Source organism: Phoca vitulina, unplaced genomic scaffold (assembly GCF_004348235.1).
Source record: "Phoca vitulina isolate PV1807 unplaced genomic scaffold, GSC_HSeal_1.0 scaffold2, whole genome shotgun sequence".
NCBI classification, from domain to species: domain Eukaryota; kingdom Metazoa; phylum Chordata; class Mammalia; order Carnivora; family Phocidae; genus Phoca; species Phoca vitulina.
This window is the reverse complement of record NW_022589705.1, coordinates 58,205,471-58,226,927: the sequence shown is the minus strand read 5'-3', so window position 1 is coordinate 58,226,927 and position 21,457 is coordinate 58,205,471. Positions and strand designations below refer to the sequence as shown.

The 21,457-nt window shown below is 52.4% G+C and overlaps 1 protein-coding gene across 4 annotated transcripts in view; it reads right to left on the bottom strand.

Annotated features, from left to right (window-relative positions):
- The window catches only part of SSBP3 (single stranded DNA binding protein 3), a 161,832-nt gene that overhangs the window by 112,996 nt on the left and 27,379 nt on the right, over window positions 1-21,457 (bottom strand). Inside the window, exon 1 of one of the 4 annotated variants that reach the window (XM_032428288.1) lies at window positions 4,951-5,132. The exons of the other annotated variants lie outside the window; for them this stretch is intronic. Within the exon in view, the coding sequence (XP_032284179.1) occupies window positions 4,951-5,091 (141 nt within the window). The 5' untranslated portion in view covers window positions 5,092-5,132. Of the gene's footprint in view, window positions 1-4,950; window positions 5,133-21,457 lie in introns of those variants that run through there. 4 annotated transcript variants of the gene reach the window in all.

Sequence of the window (21,457 nt, the reverse complement as noted above, 5' to 3'; positions counted from 1 at the left end):
CCAGACCTGGACCGAGTGATGGGAGAGAAAGATGGAGGATGATGAGGTCAATGCCAGTGTTTTACAGGCAGGAGACTGTGGTGCAGATGGGACTGATCACCCAAAGCACACGGGGACGAGAAGCTGAGCTGGTCGCAGGCCCTCAGCTGCAAGTGGCACATCATGTGCCCTCCTAAGCATACTCCCACATCCCAACATGAGGTCACGCGGGCCAGCAACGGGTGAGCCTCTCATTCCACTGCCCCAAGCCGATCCTCTGAACCGGAAAGCTGAAGCCTGCGCCCGGTGCGCCCTACTGTCTGTGGACTCTCCTGATCTTATGAGAGTGCATGTCCCTTTACCTCCTACACCAGTCCCACCCATCAAGAACCACATTCCAGCCCAACCTTCTCACACACCTGTCATACACACAGTAGATGGACAGTCCAACCAGGACCTGGTCCAGCAGGGGCAAGTCCTTGTCTGGGATCCAAAAGCCCCAGGAGTGGATATGACATGGCCTCTGGTCCTCAGCTTCTGCATCTATGAAATGGGAACAGTGAGCCTCCGCAGCTGCCCGCCGGGCCTTTAACACACGGACCTCTCTGTACAGAGCTCACTCTTTCAATGGGGAGAGGGAGTAAGCCATATAAAATTCCCTCACAAATCCCAGGCACACTCAAACTCTCTAGAGGGAAGAAATTCAGAAAAGCAAGAAACCCAGGAAGCCAACCAATTGGAAATCCCTTTGAACCTGGGCCCAGGCTAACACAGAACTCTGCATAGGACACAGTGCTTAGAAAAGCACAACCTCTATGCATGCCAATTATCAGGCCTGTGGATTTCTGGGCAATCACAGCCAAGGGGAAAAGAGGAGAAGCAGAGCAGACCCCTCTGAGAAAGGTATCCTCAATACAAGGTCACTCTAAAAGGCTGGCCCCTCTCAGTCTGAGAGCCTCCCTGGACAGGAGAGTGGTGTGACCTGCCCCTTCTCTTCAGGGCCCGACACATGCAACACCCAACCAACATCTGCTGGGTGAATGAATGAAACTAAGCATTCGGTCGGTCCCACTTCTCTCTGCTCCGGACACAGGGCCGGGAGCACAGGAGACATACAACTGATGTGCTGAACTGAACTGAATCTCTAGACCACACCCACATGAAGGTAAATACAAGAGAAGAGAGCCCCTGCAGTGGAGGGGTCTCCCCCCACCTTAAAGAGGCCGCCCCAAATTTAAGGATTCTTGTCCAACTAAAGAAGTTCCCTGAAAATCCTCCTACAAAGCCAGTCCCTCTCAGTGCACTAGAAAACAGGATTCGGTTTACATGGTGGTGTTTCAAGAAGGCAGCTATTGTATGCAGGAAAGCGAACCCGAGTGCACAGCCTTCCACCCACACCCCCCTCTTTGTGCGAGGGGACGAGCCCCACATTCGGGTTCCTGGAACCCAGCTCCCTCTCCTCCGCCCACCCTGCCTGGCCAGACCCCCATTAACGCACCGCTAGTGCCATCAACACTGTTGTTTTGGAATGTGCCAGTAATTCTAGCGGCAGGAACAGCAAGCTTTAAGCTCAGCAGAGAAACCAGCTGGAGAGGCAGCCTCATGAAATAATGAAATGCCAAACCAACCCCTACATCTTCTCCAGTCTCTCAGGTCACCTACCAGATTAGAAGGCCTGTTGCTACGGCAACCGTATCTTGCAAGTGCCGGCTGAACTTCCCCATAATATTTAACCCTTTAACTCGCTCGAGGAGGGTGGTGTGCCGGCGAGCCCCGACCCCGGCGAGTTGGCCGGCTCTGGCTGTGCTTTCACAAATTAAACCAAGGCTGGGGGAAAACAGTGGGCAGGGGGAAGGGCGAAGGTCCCACTTAAGCAAACAGACAAAACAGCAGAAGCGACACGCGGCACAAAATCACCTTCCCTTCCCGCCGCCGCGCCACAGAACCACGGCGATGGGCAGCCGCGCAGCAAACTTTCTGCGCACCTGGCAACTCCCGCAAAGCGCGGGAGCCAGGACGAGCCGGGAATAAACAAAGGCAAGATGGGACCGTGGCTGCCCCTCCCGGCCAGGCTCCGTGCCCCCGCGCTGCAGACTATTGCCGGGCCCTTCTGTGGTAAGCAGAAGGCGGACAGGAGCCAGGCGGAGGGGGACAGATGGCCAGGCAAAGCACTGGCACTTTCCAGTTGTCTGATAGGCGCCTGCTGCCAAACAAGCTCCCACCTCCCCGCAGCCCCCCCAGCCCCCACCGCCCCCGACACACATACATACATATACACACACACACAGTTCCTGGAAACTGCGTGCAGGCTCCAAGGCGCTGGGGCGCCAGGCTGAGCCCCAGAGCTCAGGGCGCTGATCTGTCCCTCCCCTGATCTCCCCCTGCCCCGCATCTGCAAGACATCAGAGATGCACAGGCAGGGGCATCCACTCCCTCAACCGCCAGGGCCTCTCCCTCTCTCACTTCAGGGGGAAAGTCTTCCACCCACCCCAACCACTAAACCCTCTTTGTGCTCAACGACCAGAGTTCATGGGGTCCTTCAGGAATAAATCTTTAAAATGACTTTCCTCAGCCTCTCAGATTTGACAGGAGAAACTTAATAAAACCACACAGGGGCAGAAAAATGCCAGCCAGGCTTAAGCACTGGGGGTGAAGCCCCCTCACCTCACACCATACCGTCCGTGGTGGGGAGACTTAGAGGAGAAAGGGAATAGGGCCCGTCAGTGGGAGGTAAGGCTCTTGACCACTCACTGGACCTACCAGCGGGGGGCCTGTGTGGTTTCCCCAGAGGACCAAGGAGAGGTCTTTGACAGGAAGCAAGGAGAGGGGGGCTAATTCCCCATGAGAGCAAAGACAAAGATGAAAGGAGCAGGAGGGAGGGGAGGAAAGGAAGCAGGCACCCCGGGACCCAAAGGACAGGCTGGGCGGCAGCAGGGGGTGGGGGGAGCTGGCCATGTCTCCCCAGAGTGCCTAATACAGCGCCCCCCAACCCACCCCCACAGCAGGCACAGGACAAACGAGGCCACTGTGTTGCACACACACCAGAGCCCCACTCCTGACAGAAGGCTGTGGATTCACTTAGAAAGTCAGGTCGGGGGGCGCCTGGGTGGCTTAGTCTGTTGAGCATCTGACTCTTCGTTTTCAGCTCAGGACATGGTCGCAGGGTCTTGAGATCAAGCCTCACGTTGGGCTCCACACTCAGCACAGAGTCTGCTTAAGAGTCTCTCTCCCTCTGCCCCGCCCCTGCACGCTCGCATGGGCTGGTCCTCTCTCTCAAATAAATAAATACTTTTTTAAAAAAGAAAGGCAGGTGGGGGGCAGGATATGCAACAAAGGGGTGGTCAGTGCTTCAGGAGGGTTTTTTGGAGAACAGGAAGGGAGTGCCTTGCCAGTGTCCTGACACTATTAGCAGAGAAAAAGGAGAAAATTCAACCCCGCCCACTCCTGTCACCATCCCCCCCTCACCCACAGTCCAGCCAGCCTGGCCACCTCCACCTCTCACCCATGCAGGGAGACACCTGGGAGGAAATCCAGTCCGGTGAATTAAAGTCCTGATGTTCTCTTTGCCAAGTGATTAACAAGACGTACCACAAACGGCACAGTGCCCAGAGAGGAGCGATGATTTTTATTAGCATGTTCACCCATCACCCAGGCCTTCTGCACAAAGAGCGGTCAGTCAGTCAGGTTAAACAGGAGCTGAAGAGAGGCGGGGGGCGGGGCGGGGGGGGAGGCTAAGGGCAGTCCCTGTCCCTGGGAAGAGGCAGGGCAGAGCTTCGGCTAGAGTTTTATCGTTGGGCTGCATGCACTGGCCACGGTGATACCTGGGGGACACTTCCAGGAGCAGCTGGGGAGGGGCCCTTCAAGGGAGGACCCTCCAAAGCCAAGGCAGTTAGGCAATCAGTGCTTACAGAATACGTCCCATACCATCCAGATATGGGGGTGTCCTCTTAATAGGGTCTCCTTCCCTAACCTACTCAGAGGCCGGGCTGTGTTGAGGTGTCTAGGATGGGGCAGGAGCTCCAAGAACATCTGGGAGATAAAAAGGAATCGGCTGTTTCCATTTTAGCCCACCAGATGGGCAGGCTGCCCCCAAGCTTATCCATTGTCTGGTCTCATTTATCCAAATCCTTTGGTTCATTCAACAGATCCTTATTGAGCACTTACTATGTGCCAGGCACCATGCGTACAAACGTGAAGACTAACACACCCGTCTGCCCTCAAGGAACACCTTTCATCTGGCAGCTATCCCCTATTCTCTGCCGGCTCTCCACCCCTGCCTCATGCTCAGCAGGCCCTTGGGATCTGACGGATACACTGGACTCTTGGACTCTCATCAGGTGTGCCCCTGAGGCTTGGCCAGCACGCCCAGTTCAGGTGGAGAGAGAGGAAAGCAAGGGCAGAGACTCAGGGTTTCTGTGCAAACCCCGGTACCTGTCGGCCAGGGCTAACCAGCCGGAAGCCTCCTAGACAATTCCAAAACTGTTAAACTAAAGACCCTTTCGTAGGGGCCACACCTCTGGCCTCACTCCAGGGTAGAAAGAGCACCAGGAAAAGAGACAAGCAGCCTGGCTTCCAGCCACAAAGGCTAACTTTACCTGCCGTGTGACAGGAGAATGGGGACAAGCTGACTTCTACCCTCTGGGCCGCAGTATCCCCCGCTGTAAACCGAGGAGGTTGTCCCATCTAATCTCTGAAGACATCCTAATAAGCAACATTAGGAGAACAGCACCATCCTGGCTGGACAGGGCTTTGGAACAAAGGACCCAGCGAAGAGAATTCCAGGCAGAGCGGGCATCCCGCTACTGCGTCCCCACCCACGCTCTCAACACAGGGAAATTCTACCCCCAGCTCTGAATAATAATAGAAGTAACATTTAGGTAAGGTTGGGGATTAAGCTAAACCTCACATAAGAGGCAGGGATGTTGGCATTTGGAAGCAGGAAACAGGCCTGGGAACGTATTTAATACCTACCACAGAGCAAAGCGGATCACGGCCAGCTCCTGACTCAAGAGCATCTTCGCCCCTGCCACACTTCTCCCTCTTGCCAGCTCCAGACACTTCGAGGGTGCCAGGCCAAAGAGTGGGGCTGGAGGTCAGTTTTGGAAGCCACATTTTCAGAAGAACATTGGCAAACCAGAAGCCAGGAGAGAAGCCTTCCAAAACAGAACAGGAGCTATTTTAAATGGAAACCCATTGGTGGAGGCGGAGGAGTCTTATGGGAAGAACAGAGAACATGAATGAGTTGCTATAATTAACGCCCCCCCCCAAAAAAATGCATAAGGAAGAGGGAGTCTTTCTACTTGGTGGTGGTAATACCGAGAACAGAAACGAATTCTAATCGTCTAAAACTGAAATGTGCCGCCCCACAGGTAGTAAGTTCCCCATCACTGAAGGTGAAGCAGATGCTGGAGAGAAAACTTGGGCCAGGGAGGCTCTCATGTTCAGAAGGAACTTTATCAATTGATAAAATGCTGATGGGAGGGAAATGCAAAGGGGAGCATTCAGGCCTTTCATATTTTCAAAGGCTTTCCTTAAAAAAAAAAAACCCGTAGAACTCCTAAGGGGGTGTGAAATTGTTCTTCCTGCCCCTAACTAACCTGCAGAGGGCTTCTTATCAACAGAAAGTTTCCCTAGACATCCTTGGTCAAATTCTTCTGGGCTGCAGAGGTCACTGTTTTTCTGGCAAAAGCTGCAAGTGGTGACTGAGACACAGGATAAGTAAGAAACTTCCACTATGTAAACACACAAATGCTTAGGGTGCCTCTATGGAGCACCGAATCAGACAGCAGAAATGAGGCAGGCCGGTATTCATCGTTTAGGGAGCAAAGCCACCATGTTGGCATCGGGCACGGATAGATGGTAGGCCGCAGAGAGCAGTCAACACTCACCACCTACATGGGGAAAATGTTCAGGTCACAAATTGGTGATCACCACGGAGGAGTCAGAGCGGGACCTCCGGCTGCCACCGGGTTCCAGTGAGAACCAAGTGTACGTAATCGCTACTTCCTTCAGAGCTTTGTTCACCTGCTAAATGCTTAGGACGTAGAACAGTGCCCAGCATATAACATGTGCTCAAGAAATACTTGCAGAAAGAATGGGTATTGAAAATGAATATGCAAACCAAGGATCTTCTCCTTTAGTTTTGGAGTCAATTACATAACTTCTTTCCTCCCGCTGATTCACCTCTCTCCTTGGGTTCGGGCTCAAAATATTACATGAAAATTATTTTTGCACTCCCCGAATCTATGGTGGGATAAAGGAGCTGTCTAGTAGCTTAGGGTGAGAAGCTACGGCATGGGAATATGGAACCCTCAATTTGAGCTCCCCAAGGGTAGGGATGTTTGTCTGTTTTGTTTGCTACTTTATCCTCAATTGTGTGGCAGAACGCTGGTACATGGTATGCACTCAACAAACATCTAAAAAGCATCAGCAAACACATTCGCTGTATAGTCTTGGCAAGTCACTTCTCTCTACAGGCCATCTTTTCTCAACTACAAAATGATAATGCCAAAGGGCTCAGGGGTCCCCAGCCAGTTCTAATGTGTTCCAAAGTCTGTGATCCAGGAGAGCTGGCCTACAAATGGCTTTGATCAGAAGCCTGCCTGGGTCCTCCCCAGGAGCTTCCACAAGGGAGGAAGCTAGGAGGCAGTGTGGTGCCATAGAAAGAACACAGGCTTTCGAGCCCAAACGTTTAAATCCCAGCTCAGCTCAGGATGCAGGACTTAAAGGATGTCACTGAACCTCCTAGAGCCTCAACTTCCTCATCTGCAAAATGGGGGGCCACACCTAGCCACCTCTTCAGGTTGCAGCCTGGATTACAGGATAATGCACATAAAAGCCCCTTGTGCGAGGTCACTCCAGAGTGAGGTGACCCATGTCACTTCGAACTCTACGCTTTACAATTACATCTACCCTCAACAGGAGGATGCCAATTTGGGAAAAAGTATAACCAAGACCAGTTCACAAAATAACATTATTCGAAGATTCACGATCTGCAACTTGGCCTGTCCTAACTACAAAGATATAAATGTTTATCTTATGCAGTTCATCTCGAGCTTTTTGCTCCCTTCTCAGAAGACTGAACAGAGGTTTAAAGAAGAGAAGGGAAAATATTTGGAAAACTGACCACCCCTAATTAAGAAGACAAGTACCCTTCTGAAGCTGCAATTCAACCCACACTGATGGCTGGCGAGGAATCAGCAGAGAAATGCTGCCCCCAACAGAGCCAGCCCTCCCAGGCCTCAGAGAGGAGGTAAGGAGCCCGCTGGCCCTGTGTGCCCTCCTCCCCACAGCCCGGCTGCCAGCAAGACAAGCGAGGCTGTGATCAGCGGTATATATCAACACAGCATCTATGAGCAGCAGAAGTGACAGCCCAAATCAAGACAAGTGACCTTACTGGACACACCGGACACATTCAAGCCCTCCATACAACTATGAGACTGCCGGACAATGTGCATTATCGTTGAAAGGTAAAAGGCCTCACTTTTAACTCTCCCTGACTGGTGGGTGTTGTCAGCGGGCCCCCCCCCAGGTTCACCTCCCCCTTCCTCACTAAATGACAGTGCCACCCAAAGTTCTCCCAGAAAGAGACTGGGGGGCATAATTAAAACAGCTCAGGAAAGAGGGGTGTAAGGCCTGGCAAAGGTTTCTTGGGTGGCTTGAGGTAAAATTTAAAATTTACATTTTTTCATTCCCAGTCTGGCATCTTATTTGCTTATCTTCAGCCAGGTATTCACCTCCTTGGTTAGGACAAGTAGAGGAGACTACAAATCAACACAAACACACAATTATCCTAAACAAGGGAAAAAATCCATTCCTTTTCTCCCGGGTCATTCATTTCCTCACTCTGGACCAGGAGCTCCCCAAGAGCCTGCTGGGTGGTCACTGCCAACACTGGAACCCCCTGGACCATCCTCGACACACGTAGGTGGCTCAATGAAGAACAAACTTCCTCGGGGCACCTGGCTGGCTCAGTCAGCGGAGCGTGCAACGCTTCATCTCAGGGTTGTGAGTTCAAGCCGCACGTTGGGTGTAGAGATGACTTAAAAAAAAACAACAAAACTTCCTGGTGCCCACTGAGTAGTGCTTGTCCACAGAGCAGACTCTCTACCGACAGTCCTCTCACCCCCAAAAATAGGTCTGGCAAAGAGTGAGGGCCACCAGGGCTTGCTCTGTGGATAAAGTGACTTAGCTAATGTGTGGGGGAGGGGCACCGGGCTGAGGCCCTCCTCAGGGCCAGTCATCGGCAGTCTGCTGGATGAGTGAGGACTCCACCAGGTTGAAACCTCCACCCCAGCCCAGCTCTCCCAGGCAGGCCCTACACAGGCCCAGGCTCCTGTGATGCCGAGAAGGAAGCTATCCCACCAGGAAGGAACGCCCAATAGTACATTTCCCACCCCCTTGGCTCCAGGCCTTGAAAGCTTCAGGAAATAGCAGGCCCCCAAATCTAACTTTTTTCATAGACCAGGTAGTGGGTTTTATTTATTTAAGTCCTAGTTTATCTTCTTAAGCTGTCCAAACATTTGCCAGAGTATCTCAGCCACATGCTAGGTTGCCCTGGGGGTTAGTTCTGCTTTTAGTGGTGATTTTTTCCCCCGTCTTTCTCTCCCCCCAGATAACAGCAGAGACTTGCGCTTCTAAGAGCTGTGTACTTCCCGGGAGTTCTAATCTGACAGGGATGGGGGTGGTGGGCTAGAGTGACCTGGTCTCTAAGAGCGTCTGCACAGCACACTGCTGTTTCACGCAGATCGCATGGGGAGAGTGGGAGAGAGAGGGGTGGGGCAGAACCCTCCCAGCCTCCGCCATCAGGATGCGCCACTCACTGGAGGGCATTCCGGTGAAGGGAGGTACCAGGCCTTATGAAGCCCACTCTAGCGCAGCGCCCCTGACCGCCCAGAGACTGTTTGCTGAGTCACATCTCAGTTTCCACAGGAAAATGATAAAGACATTTGCTTGTCGCAGCCACGTGAGATTTTCAATCCAGAACTGCAAAGCTCTTAACAGCATACTGCCTCGTTTTGCCAATCTGGGAAATGGGGACAAGTGTTTCCTTCTCCGCTCAAAAAGGAAGGGCCAAGGGAGGACACACACACACACAGCCTTCAGCAATAATGTAAATAATGAGCATTTCTTCACCTGAGCAAAAGTATTATTTAGCACAATTCAAAGAAATGAGAGACAATCTTGCTACCAAATCAGCCATCTGATACCACACTGACAGTTACAAAGAAGAGAGGAGTAACCTTTATTTATACTCCTTTCCCCTCACTAACCACCATCTCCTCGGGCCCTCAAAGAAGTAGCCTTGTAAAGAAACAAGACGTTATATATGAGTGGGGAGCACAATATTGGTGTCCCTGAAACTACCCTGTGCACCACCAATTTTTTTTTAATGTCAAAATAAAATACCAAGAAAGCCATTCAGTGACAAAAGCAAGCAGGGTTTGATTTTTTTCTCTCTCTCACTGTAAAGGTGTATCACAGGGAAAATATACAGGGAAAGGACATAGGCAAAGGTATGCTGTTTTGTGGCAGAGAGCTTCCTTAATCAGACTTAAGCTCAGATTTACCATATCTTACAACTCTTCAGAACAGGGCAATTTGCATAGAGCAAGGCACTCCTGCTCTCTAGAGAAGTCTGGAGAGGCCACCTCCCCAGTTACCAGAGGGGAAACATAGGGGACAGACCAGGTTCCCGGCAAGGTCCGGCCTCAGAAGGGCTCAGGTGTTGGTCCCTAACTCAAGTAAGAAATTCTTCCCTGGAGACTAGTCTCGTGCACGAGAAAACATTACAAAATCCAAAGAGAACACTCTAGAGCTGGGATTGGCAAACTAAGGTCCACGAGCAAAATGCGGCCCACCACCTGTATTTGTTAATAACGTTTTACTGGAACACAGACACACCCCTTCATTTCTATATTCTATATGGCTGCTTTTGTGCTATGATGCAGAGCTGAGTGGCTGCAACAGAGACCATACAACCCACAAAGCCTAAAATACTTACTACCTGGCCCTTCACAGAAAAAGCTTGCAGAACCCTACTCCAGAGTCCAACACAAAGGGTGTAAAATAATAGCTGGGTTTCAGAACGAGGACAGCTAGTTCAGCACTTCCACTTTAGAGATGGAGAAACTGAGGCATGGAGAGGAGGAGGTGACCTGCCAGGGTCAGACTGCTAGAAAGAGTGAGAGGTGCCTCCTGCTTTTCAACCCAGCACTGCTTTTAACACAAAGTAATGGGTGAGGCTTCTCACAATAAAACACCAGTGACAGGCGTGCCTGGGTGGCTCAGTTGGTTGAGCATCCAACTCTTGGTTTCAGCTCAGGTCACGAACTTGCAGTCATGAGAGCCAGTCCCCGGCATTGGGCTCCTCTTGGGCTCCTTGTTGGGCTCCTTGGGCTGGGAGCTCAGCAGGGAGTCGGCTTGGGATTCTCACTCTCCCTCTCCCTCTGCCCCTCCCCCTGATCACATGTTCTCTCTAATAAATAAATCAATCTTTAAAAAAAAAAAACACCACCACTGGTGACAGGAAAAAATATAAACAGAAAATTAAATTCTACAAACAAATATTAATGCTCAACCCAGGATTAACGTCAGCAATGTAAAAAAAATGGGAGGGGAAGAGGACCTGGGGTGGTCTAAGCAAATTCATATTCAAAAGGACAGACTATTTTAAGCCCTTTAGAAATATCCAAAGCACATGTGCTAATTACAAATCCTGCCCTCTCCCTGCCCAGGCAGATGGCCCCTCCTCCTTGCCACAGCGATGGTGAACTTGGCAGTACTGAACCGAAACAGTCTTTTTTACCAGTTGTCTGCATTTCCAGCTTCTCTTGGTTCTCACACAACTCTGCCCTTGAGGAGGCCAAATGAGTGAGGTTTGTGCTCATTTTAACACTCTAATAATTAAGACCTCTCCCAAAAGGAGTGCCCAGTGCTCTCCCTTGGGCTGAGGGAGATGGAGATGGAAAAGACCCAGGCCTTCACCGAAGGGACAGGAGGGAGGGTCAGAATCCACATCCGCCCTCTCCAGAGCTTTCCTCCCGCCAGCATCAGGGAAAACATCGGACAACGTGAACAGTGCATGGAGATGAAGCAATATTACCAAGTGAAAATTAATTAGCTGGCATGTTGACAGAGACTCCATTGTGCCGCCCGGTGAAGCAATCAAAGTGCAAGGGCATCACACACAATGTCGAAAGGGCCTTGGCAGCCCCAGGTACAAGCGGTGAGGACATGCTCAGTCGTGTCACCAACATGGCTCCTTCAAGGAAGGAGTGCACACACTGTGTGTGTGTGGGTGTGTGTGTGTGTGTGGGTGGGTGGGTGTGATGGCTAGTATAAGACAAATCTGCAAGTAGATTCTCTTAAATGAATTTCAAAAAAGCAATGACTGAAATACCAATACGTCTCTAGTCTTTGAGAGGCTGAGGGGAAGGGCTACCACTGAGGAACAGCACAAAGCTTGCCTATGAGCCACTGGGCGGCCTGAGAGCAGGGCAGGTTGGGAGGTGTCCCTCCACAGGGTGGATGCCAGGAAGGGCAGACGCTTCCCGCACTCAAGTGACAGAAGAGGGGTGGGAGGAGGCCAAACAACCACAGATTAGTGGCTCTAGGTGCTCCCTTATCTGCTTACCATCACCCTGTCCAGCCATGTCATGAACTACCACTCCCCGCCCCCCGACCCCGCCGCCACACACCCTGCCATCCCCAGCTCTGCCAACACCTGCCTCTCCCCCACCCCCAGCCTTGCTCGCGTTGGCTGCTGCACTCCTCCAGCCAGACTCTCCTCGAGATCCAGCAGGCTGCGCGACACAGCCGTGAAGAGCACCGAGTGCCTATGCTCCAACACTTACTAGCTCGGACACTTGCTAGCTTTGTGCCCTAGGGCCGGTGGCTCCACCCCTCCCTGTCTCAGGCCCCTCAGCTCTAAAACTACACTTCTGGCCTCAGAGTTCCTAGTGTGTCAGTCTACGTGGGATGATGTGAATACCGACCGACACAAAGTCAAGGCTGAGTAAGTTAGTACTACTAAGGCCCCCCACCCCTCCTTCCCAGAGGGCACTTCCTCCAGAAAGCCTTCCCTAATTCCCTCCATGGTTTAACTGCTCCCCACTGGAGCCTGGAGCTCCACCTGCTGCTAACACCTCCCTGGGCGCATTTATAGCTGACTTACAGCTTCTGTTGTATTCGTGGCTATTTACAGCACTGCTGTCCACGTAACCCGGAGTTAGGCAGAGTACTAACAACAGCCATTCCCCGTATCCTGCAACATTGGGGGGCACAACCTCAGGTAACTTTCGAGTACCTTCATTTGTGCCACACACCCTGGGCCATGACACTGGTACCTCGTAATTCTCTCAAAAGCCCCGTGATGCTCCAGACGATTTACCCCAAGTATACAGATAAGGGATCCGATACTTACTCTCTCTTGGAGGGGTGACTTACCCGAAGTTACAGAGTTAGTTAGCATGCTGCTATCTAATTTGGGTTTGCTGAAATTAAAGAAATAGAGCGGGCACACAATTGGGCCTCCAGGTAGAACTGAAATGGCTTTCAGGGCTAAACCAGAGCAGATATTAACACATGTAAATGCACAGGAAAAAGGCAGCAAGGGGCAGGGAAATGGTCTTCACGTTTTATTTCATACACCTCTGTGTTTTAGCAATAACACCAAAAGTACTTAGGTACTAATCACATAATTAAAAATTAAGAATCATGTTACACTCATCTCCTACAAGACCTTGTAACCACTCAGATTTCGCTCTCATAGAACGTTACAGATTCCTGGACAAAATGTTTGGTGTGGTCCAGCTTTGGAGTCAGACCAACCGGGCCGCCAGTCCCAGTACCGTCTCTCTCCTTATAGCTGAGTGACACTGTTCAAGGTACCGGAACTCTCAGAGCCTGGAATCCCTTGAGCAGGAAGGGAACGTGACCTCCCCCTCTGGGTTTTCATGAGGCTCCCGGGACTTGGCAAGCAGTTCTGATGTGGTTTGTCTGCACATGGGAGGCCCGAGTATGACCATCTCCCCCCCGGCTTTGAAGGGTTCATTCTAGTCCATATCCAAGAGTCGGTCCTTCTCCAAAACGATCTATGTGAGTGAATACAGAATGCCACCAACCACTGCTGCCCATAAACCCCCTCCCCTGAGACTCCCCGTCTGAGAACGCCGGCCACCCTCTAGGAGCCAGGCAAGATCCAGGCTATAAAAGCGGCGACAGAAACCTTCTTGCAAACGAGGCCCCAGATGCCCCATTGTCTCTATAGTCTAATCTGTGCCTCTTGCACAAGGTTTCAGGGACATAAAAAGCATTCAGATAAATGGGTCTCCACTACCGAGCTCTTATATGGGGAAAAACATCTAAATCTAAATCAATTAGTATGTATGAAGTCCCCGCCGCTGGAGCCGAGCTTCGGCAAGCAGGGTGAGGAGAAAGAATGAGGGGCTGGGTCCCAGGCCTCCAGTGCCAGACTGGCCGGACAGGGCAGTGCAGCCCACAACACGAGGCCCTGCGCTGACTTCCCAGGTGCTGGTTACCGAGGTCAAGGCTGCCCATACAGCCAGCATCTTCCGACACTGCTGGTCAGTACCTCTGCCGGGAACAATGCTGGAAAGTGAAACTCAGACGTCTGTGAAGCAATGTGGTGGCTGATGCACTCGTGGTTATAAAGTGTGCCGTGGATACCATGTGACCCAACCTTTCCACATCTAAGAATGCCATCCCATCGATGTGCACAAACGTTTAGCCATGAGGATGTTCACTACTGTGTCGTTTACACTACGAGAAAACTGGAAACAATCTTAGCTTTCCACATGAAGGACTGGTAACTTGGGTGATCACTGAAAAAGACGCAAAGTATCTAATGACATGGAAGGGCAGAGGCTTATGGGAGCCCTTCGCCTGACACCCAATCAGACGCTTCATGAAGAACAGACAGCTGTGAAGGATGGAGAAGCTATGCCATAGTCTGGGAAAAGGGACTTGTTCTTGGACTGACAATTGGACCCACAGCTGTCCTTGGGTGTGTGGGGGGGGGATCAATCACCAACTCACAACCCAGTCACTTCCCACCTGTAGTATTTCTTTCTTCCTTTTTTTTAAGAGTCGGAGGAGGAGCAGAGGGAAAGGGAGAGAGAGAATCTTATGCAGGCTCCATTACTAGCGCAGAGACCAACGCGGGGCTCAATCTCAAGACCCTGAGATCATGACCTGAGCCAAAATCAAGAGTCAGATGCTTAACTGACTGAGCTACGCAGGTGCCCTCCACTTTTAGTATTTCTGAAACCATTTTAGGATTCCTCAACCAGATAAGGTCCTGTGGTCAAACAAGTTTGAGAATCACTGTATTTTATACTGTCTATCCACACCCCCACTACCTTCCCCTACCCCACTTCTGAGATCTGCAATGCAACCCAACGCGCTAAAAACTCAAGAAGCCCTACGGTAAAGAAACTGCTTACCCCTGCATTTCTCACAAGCATCTGGCTGCAGACCCTTCCCTGAAACCTGTCTGAACATCTCACTGAAGAGCTGGGGAATGCTGACAGACTAGAAAGTACCCCAGATGTGGCTGGGAGGCACGGGAACCCTGTGCCTCTCACTCACTGGGGTATCTTCAGCTAAGGCATCCCTTTTTCCTAGGCACCGCCCCTCCACCTGGGAGGTGCATTAAATCAGAGGACCACGGGGGCCAGGAGAGGAAGCGTAAAGGTGGGAAGTTCAGGGGGCCGGACTCTCGGCACCCCACTTCCTTTACACTAGTGGACAGTTCCGTTTTCTGTTTTATTACTTGGTTTTCCACATAAGACTGCATTTACAGAAAGGGCTCTCCTGCTACAAAGAAAAAAAAAGTAAGTTAAAAAAACCACTGAAGCCTATGCCTGTAAGGTCCCTTCTAACCATTAGAGTTGACTTTCTTTAAATTTGTATTTCATGTGGGAAAGAGGATCCTCAAATGGAGGGGCCAGGCCAGTCTTCCTGGAGAAGGTGAGGGTTTGAGCTGAACTTACTCCAAAAGAGGCTCTGCAGGTTTAGGGTTGGGGATGAACCAGGGAGCCTGCCTATGGGCAGGAAGGTGGGGAGCGGGGTGACACTGCTGGGGAAGATGAGAGGGTCTGCGCAACTAAGTGGATGGATGAAAAGGCACCTTGGAAACCAAGGTCAAGAGTATCCACGTGGAGGCTGGCAGCAAGAAATCGGCTGATGTTTGAAGAGTTAGGCGATCAAAACAAGACAGCCACTAGTTAGGTGACCGTGGCGGATGGTTTCTGTGGCTCAGCATGGAGGAAAGGCTGAGGTGAAGAAGTGCTCGTGGTCTGGCTATCCAAGGTCAGATGCAGAATTCAAAGTTCAACTTGAATGAGAACTTCAAACTCAACCTTGACCTCAAACCTGGTATAGGAAGATGCCCAGCACAGGCCTGGATATTCAGACTCACCAACCAGTCCGAGAATGTGTCCCTGGCCTTCTGACCGAGAAAGGACCCCCAAGGATGCCCCACCGCCCGTGGCCTCCTGAGCACACACACCCCTCGACCTTATCATCCCTCCACCACTCGGGACCCCCCAATCCTGTGAGGGTCTTTGTGTGGAGTGGAAGCCAGGGGGTCTGGGAGAGAAAGGCCTTTGTGCTGCCCCCTCTATGCTTCCTCCAACCAGGAGGGCTCAATCACGTTTCAGCAATTAGCGTGTCCCACCTTCCATCCCCTTCTGGATCCCCATCTGGCACTCCGATTCAAGCAGCCCTTCTTTGGTCAACCACTGCGCCTCTTACGGAGACTCTCCAGGGCCTTCTGGAAGCTGGTAGTTGGCTCTGGCAGAAGGTCCAGGGCTTCCAACTGGAATCCAGTTACAGTACTCATCTGACTTTCACTTATCTAGAAATCCAAACAACCAGGAAACGCACACGACGTCACTGGCCAACTTCCAGCTGGTATGTGACACCGATGACAAGGAACTCCTCTCGCATGCCGATGTTATTCAACGGACAACGGCTGGCTGAACGTGCCATTGAAAATAATTGTGAACCCGGGGCGCGAGGAAAAGAGTTACCGTGATCAACTTGCAATGTCTAACACGAGCAAGGGAGGAGCGTCGGTGTGTGTGCCAAGCATTTGCCATCTGTCCTGTATACCATGATCAGCCTTCAGATTGGATTTTACTCTCAGCTTCATCATATGTCCAGTACGTGTGACTTGGGAAAGTCACAAAGCCACCTACCTGCCTTTTCATCAACAGAACAGGATAATAAGCCTTGTCCATCACTCCCCCAGGACTGCTGGAGGGTGCCAACAAGCTCATGTAGAGGAGACTGTGCTCCAAAGTATCCAGTGCGGGGGATTATGATATTTGAGGGATTACACTTCCTCTCTACAAGAGTGGCCCTGAGGCACTACAACGATCCTGAAGAGGCTTCTAAATCAACAAAGAATTAGCACGAGCATGGTGGCTGTGAGGGTGGCAGCCCTGATGAGGCGAGGCTCAATTCTAAACTTGGGAACAGTTCTCTAGTCCTGTCACACAGGGCCAAGGGACGCTGGGATCCCCGTGTCTTCACGGAGTCTTGCCATCGTTGCTTGGCACTGTGTGGTGGGGGCACATACAGCTTGGAGCCCCGAATGCTCAAAACCACAGGGCCCCGTCTGCAAATCGACAGGGCCACCACCTCTCCCCAGCAGTGGTGAGGTGGGAGAAAAGCAATGATACTGCTGCCAGAAGACCACCTAAAGAGGGCCTTGAGGTCTGGTGAAGGGCCATAGCGAAAGGTCTCCAGGCAACCCCAGAGCTATGGACGCTTCTCCCACTGCGTTATTTTTAGAACTGTCCTGGGTCACCATACTGGACTTCCTACATAGGAGCTGCATGTTCTTGCACAACGGAGGTCTTCAGGGTCTAGATTTGGCTTAGGGCGTGGTCATACAGCCGTACCCCGGATGACTGCATTGCTGGTGGAGAGTCACCATCACGAGCTCAAGCATCCAAGTGGGAGGGGTCTCTGGAGCCTGGCTCCGGGGGTTTGAGTGCTACGTCTTCCACGCTATGTGAGCCTGGAAAAGTCTCTTAACTTCTCCATGGCCCAGGTTTCAACTGCAAAATGGCCTAACGCCTGCCTCACAGGGTTGGTTATGGTGGTTAAGTCACTCCACGCAGGCAAGACCAGAGCGTGGCACAGGCTAAAAGAGCCCACATGTCCACGAGCAGGCTTCACCTTACACGACCGGCATGTTTGGAAGGCTGTCTCTGAGAAAGCCTTGGTCAAATGTTAAGCTTCGCCTTGCGACACACGGGAGGGCCTGCTGGAGCCTTCCCGTGATGTAACATAGGAGGGCAGGGTCAGGAGCGAAACACACCCAACTCAGAATCTCCATGTGTCTTGCCAACCACTGTGACTTTGGATGCATTATCCACCCTCCAAGCTGTTTCCTTTTCTATCAAGTGAAGCTAAAATCACCCCACAGGACTGATGAGAGGACCATCAATAATAATCACTAATATCGAGAGATAAGACACAATAATGAAAATGACTACTGTTTACCAGGGCTGTGCGCGCGCCCGTGCTGTGCTGGGCACTCTGCCCACGTTTTATCTAATCCTGCCCAAGTCCCACAGGCTCCTGGCCTCTCAAACAAGGACAGTGGGGGAGGGGAGCCTGCCTTACAGTTGACTATTTCCCACCTTGCAACCACCCCCTCCTTTCGTTGCTGAGGGTGACACCTCCCTGCCCACAAAGCACTCTCCACAAAGCACGCCCCACAGAGCAAACTCCATCCAAGAACCTAACTTTGCTTCATGGACATGCATTAATCTCATTTTTACAGATAAAAGGAGGCGGGGAGGACTCCCCAAAGCGCCCAACTAGTGGGTCGTACCACTAGTTCATGAGCATCTATCTCTCAGCAACTAGATCTGGGTCCTGTCAGGCCAGGCAGTGACTCAAGGCCATGGGGGGGCAGAGGGGGGTGTCTCTGGAGCCTGGCTCTGGGGGTTTGAATGCTGGGTCTTCCATGCTGTGTGAGCCTGGAAAGGTCCCTTAACTTCTCTGGGGCCCAGGTTTTCAACCGCAAAATAGGATAACGCCTGCCTCCCAGGGTCGGTTACAGGAAATCAGTCACCTCACACAGGCAAGACCAGAGCCTGGCACAGACTAAGAGCCCACTTGTCAGCCGCTACCAATGCTCACTGCCCACAGTCCTCCAAGACAAAGATCTGCGCCTGCCTGGGATGGGCTTCCCCTCTGCTTTCCCTTTCCCTGTCTTCTTTGAAGCCCAGCTGCAATGCCCCCTCCAGAAAGCCCTCCCAAACCCTGAATCAGCCGGACACACCCCTCAGGGCTCCCCTCAGATTCTGCCTGAGTCCCCCTCCCAGCACAGACCAAGACCTACCCACTCGATGGTCAAATCAGTCTGCTGGCCCTTCTGGACCATCAGCTTGATCCTCACCCAGATTTGTATACCCTGGACACCAGGCTTTTGGCAGGACCTAGATGACACTCGATAAATGTAACCAAGTGACTAGCAAGCCACCCTTCCCAGGTTTCCGGTTCCTACACCAGCCATTCACTGAGGAGCCAGGAGTGTCAGGGAAGGTGCTGAGCATCACACACCTGCACTGCTAACGTACACCTGTACCTTGATCCGTTTTATGGACGGGTAAACTGAGGCTCAAAGGGGCCAGGTAATTAAGCTAAGGCCACTTAGCTGGAGAACAGCTGAGCCAGGACAAGAGCAAAGTCTACCTGACTCCAGTAGACCTTGCTGCCTAGTCATCCTCTACTTTGTCTTTGCTTTTCTTCCTTTTCCATTCTTTTGTGCATATGGTGTAACAGCGATGCGGCATCTTTTTGCACAAAGCGAGGTGGCCCTGCATATAATTTCCCCATTACTGGGAACAATTAATAGCAAACCAATGGGCCTCCGCACTGGATGGCTCTGAGGTGCCCGGGCCCTCCTCCCAGTGTCACCTGCACGAACCCACTGACACAGACACTCAAATGCCACCTGACTGACTGACAGCCAGGCTTCCACCTTCTTCCCTCTTCCCCTCGAGGGCCCCCAGAACCAACAGGGGAAGTTGGTTGCTAATGGCAACGGCCTTGGGAGCAAGGTGAGACCTAGCAGCCCGCTGCCAAGGGCTGGAGGGAAATTTTCAAGAGCCTCTGGGGCCTCTTTCCATCAATCAAGGCGGCCTCTTCCCTTCCTGGGCCTCAGTTTCCTCTTCTATAAAAAGCAGGCGCCGCCCTCCCTGATTCTCGTTGTAGAGCTGAGAAGAGCTACCAGAATCCGGCCAACTGGGCCGGGGGGCGGGGGGGGCGCTGGTTGGATTTAGATGGGTCAGCAACTGTTGTTTTTAAAAAACAGGAATGCCTCCCAGCCCCCTAGCTCAGCAGAGCCCCCCCCCCCCCGCCCCCCGCAAGGGCTGCACACCAAGGCCTCTGAGCTGAGTGCCATGGGCTGAGCCTGATCTAGGCCGTGTGTGATTTAGGACCACTGGAGCTAGACCTACCAGTATTTTCATCCCATCATCCCTACTAGACTATAAACCTGCTCGGACACCAAAGACAAGCTCTTCTTGACGTTTAGAGCTGGCACCCAGGAAGCTCACAAACAGAGACACAGGGTGTCTGGGGGTGGCCAGAGCAGCTGGGGGGCTGGCAGCCTGGAGTCCTGGCTCCTAGGGTGACCCACATGGCGGGCACAGGCTCCTCTGAGCACACACCATGGGAAGGTGGTCTCAGCCCCTATGCCATTTGAACTAATCCCTTCAGCTGGCCACAAAAGGGCAGTCATCCCTTCCGTCAGGAACTGTGGCCCTACCCCTCCCAGCTCAAGTTCGTGACCTGTCCAAGCCTTTCCAGGATTATCAATACCAAATACCTGACATTTTCCAGAGAGAAACTGGTTCACAAACCACCCTCAACTATCCTGTGATGGAGGCTTACGCTCTCCCCACCTCATAGATGAAGACAGTATGGGTCAGAGAAATGAAGACGTGGTCACTGAAGCTGTTCGCGGGGCACAAGCTCTCCCCAACCCCCTGCCTCCCTCCCCGAAGCAAACCCACACCTGCACCCAGCCCCGGCCCTGGAGAACCTCGGAGAACAGAGCGGGAGCTGTAGCTGATGTCTACAACAGCCACACCCCCCTCCAACCTGGTATCAGGGAACTGGCTGGCCACTAGGGCATGAATTTGCTTTGAAATGCTTTCCGTCCTCACTCTGTTGAAAGGATAATAGCCTAAGCTTACGCACAAAGATGGAACTCTGGCCTGGGGAGGGGAGAAGGGCCCCCCTGGGAAGATGTAAATGGCAGCATGGCACCCCACCCCCTGGGTGAACCAGTAAGAGTCTTCCCCCTCGAAACAGATAACTTTGTCTTGTGGCAAAACAAACAAGACGGAAGAGAGGAGAGGAGACACCACCCAGCAGGCTGGAGGCCTCTGACCTGGCCCACCCACCCCGCACTGCCCACTAGTTTTCTGCCCTGCTGTTCTCCACTTGTCCGCAGAGGAGTCCAGGGCCTGCTTCTGTCCCCAGATGTTGGGCAGGCCCCTCCGGTCAGAGCCTGGAGGGCTCAATGAGCTCAGCATTATGGCAAAAATCACCACAGCGAATCTCACTTGAGTCTCAGGACAGCCTGACTGAAAAATGTCATCACCATTTTACCGATGGGGAAACTGAGGCTCAGGCAGGGAGGTGGCCTCCCCAAGCACACTTGATACGGTAAACAGAAAAGCCCAGACGTGGATGACAAAACCACTAGGTACTACTTATCCCTGCTGGACCATCCAATTACCGATTTAGCGAAGACGTGTGGTGGGCACAGCAGATACCACTGCTTACGGTGTGCACTGGTGAGCGAAACACTGAATTCTTGCAGCCACGTTAGCGCAAGGCTGTCTCTAGCTCACCAACCTGGGACCCCCATCCTGAGACTTGGCCGCGGCTGCTTCGGGCCACCCCAGCCACCAGCCCTCTGTTTCCAGCAGCCACACGCGACTCCAGGGACTCTCCAAGCGGCCGGCTGTGGGCCCGGGGAAACAGGCCCCGATAAACCACCTTACGAGAGGGGACATGTCTCGCCCCAGAAGTCTTGTCTTCAGGGAGAAAAAACAGTCAAGGCGAGCACTTCAGTTTCATACAGAAACCGCCTTTTATAAAGTACCCGCTTTTAAAGAGAGATGCACAGCCAGAGGCCTTCCTCTGGACTTTATCTTGACTCGGCAGGCGGCTGCGGTGGCCCTGCCTGCAACGGGAGCCTGGGCGGTCAAACCCTGTCCGCCGGGCAACGGGGCCGGCCGACCCTGAGTCGTCCGCGGGGGCACAGGTGGTGCTGACCGGCTCAGGGGCCTGGCGCCGGAAGGGGAGGAAAGGGGGGACAAAAGAGGGAAGGAGAAAGGAGGGGTCGGGGAGGGGACGGGAGGAAAGGGCCTTTGTGCTGGCCTCCCTTCCCCCACCACAATCCCCTGGAGCAACAATC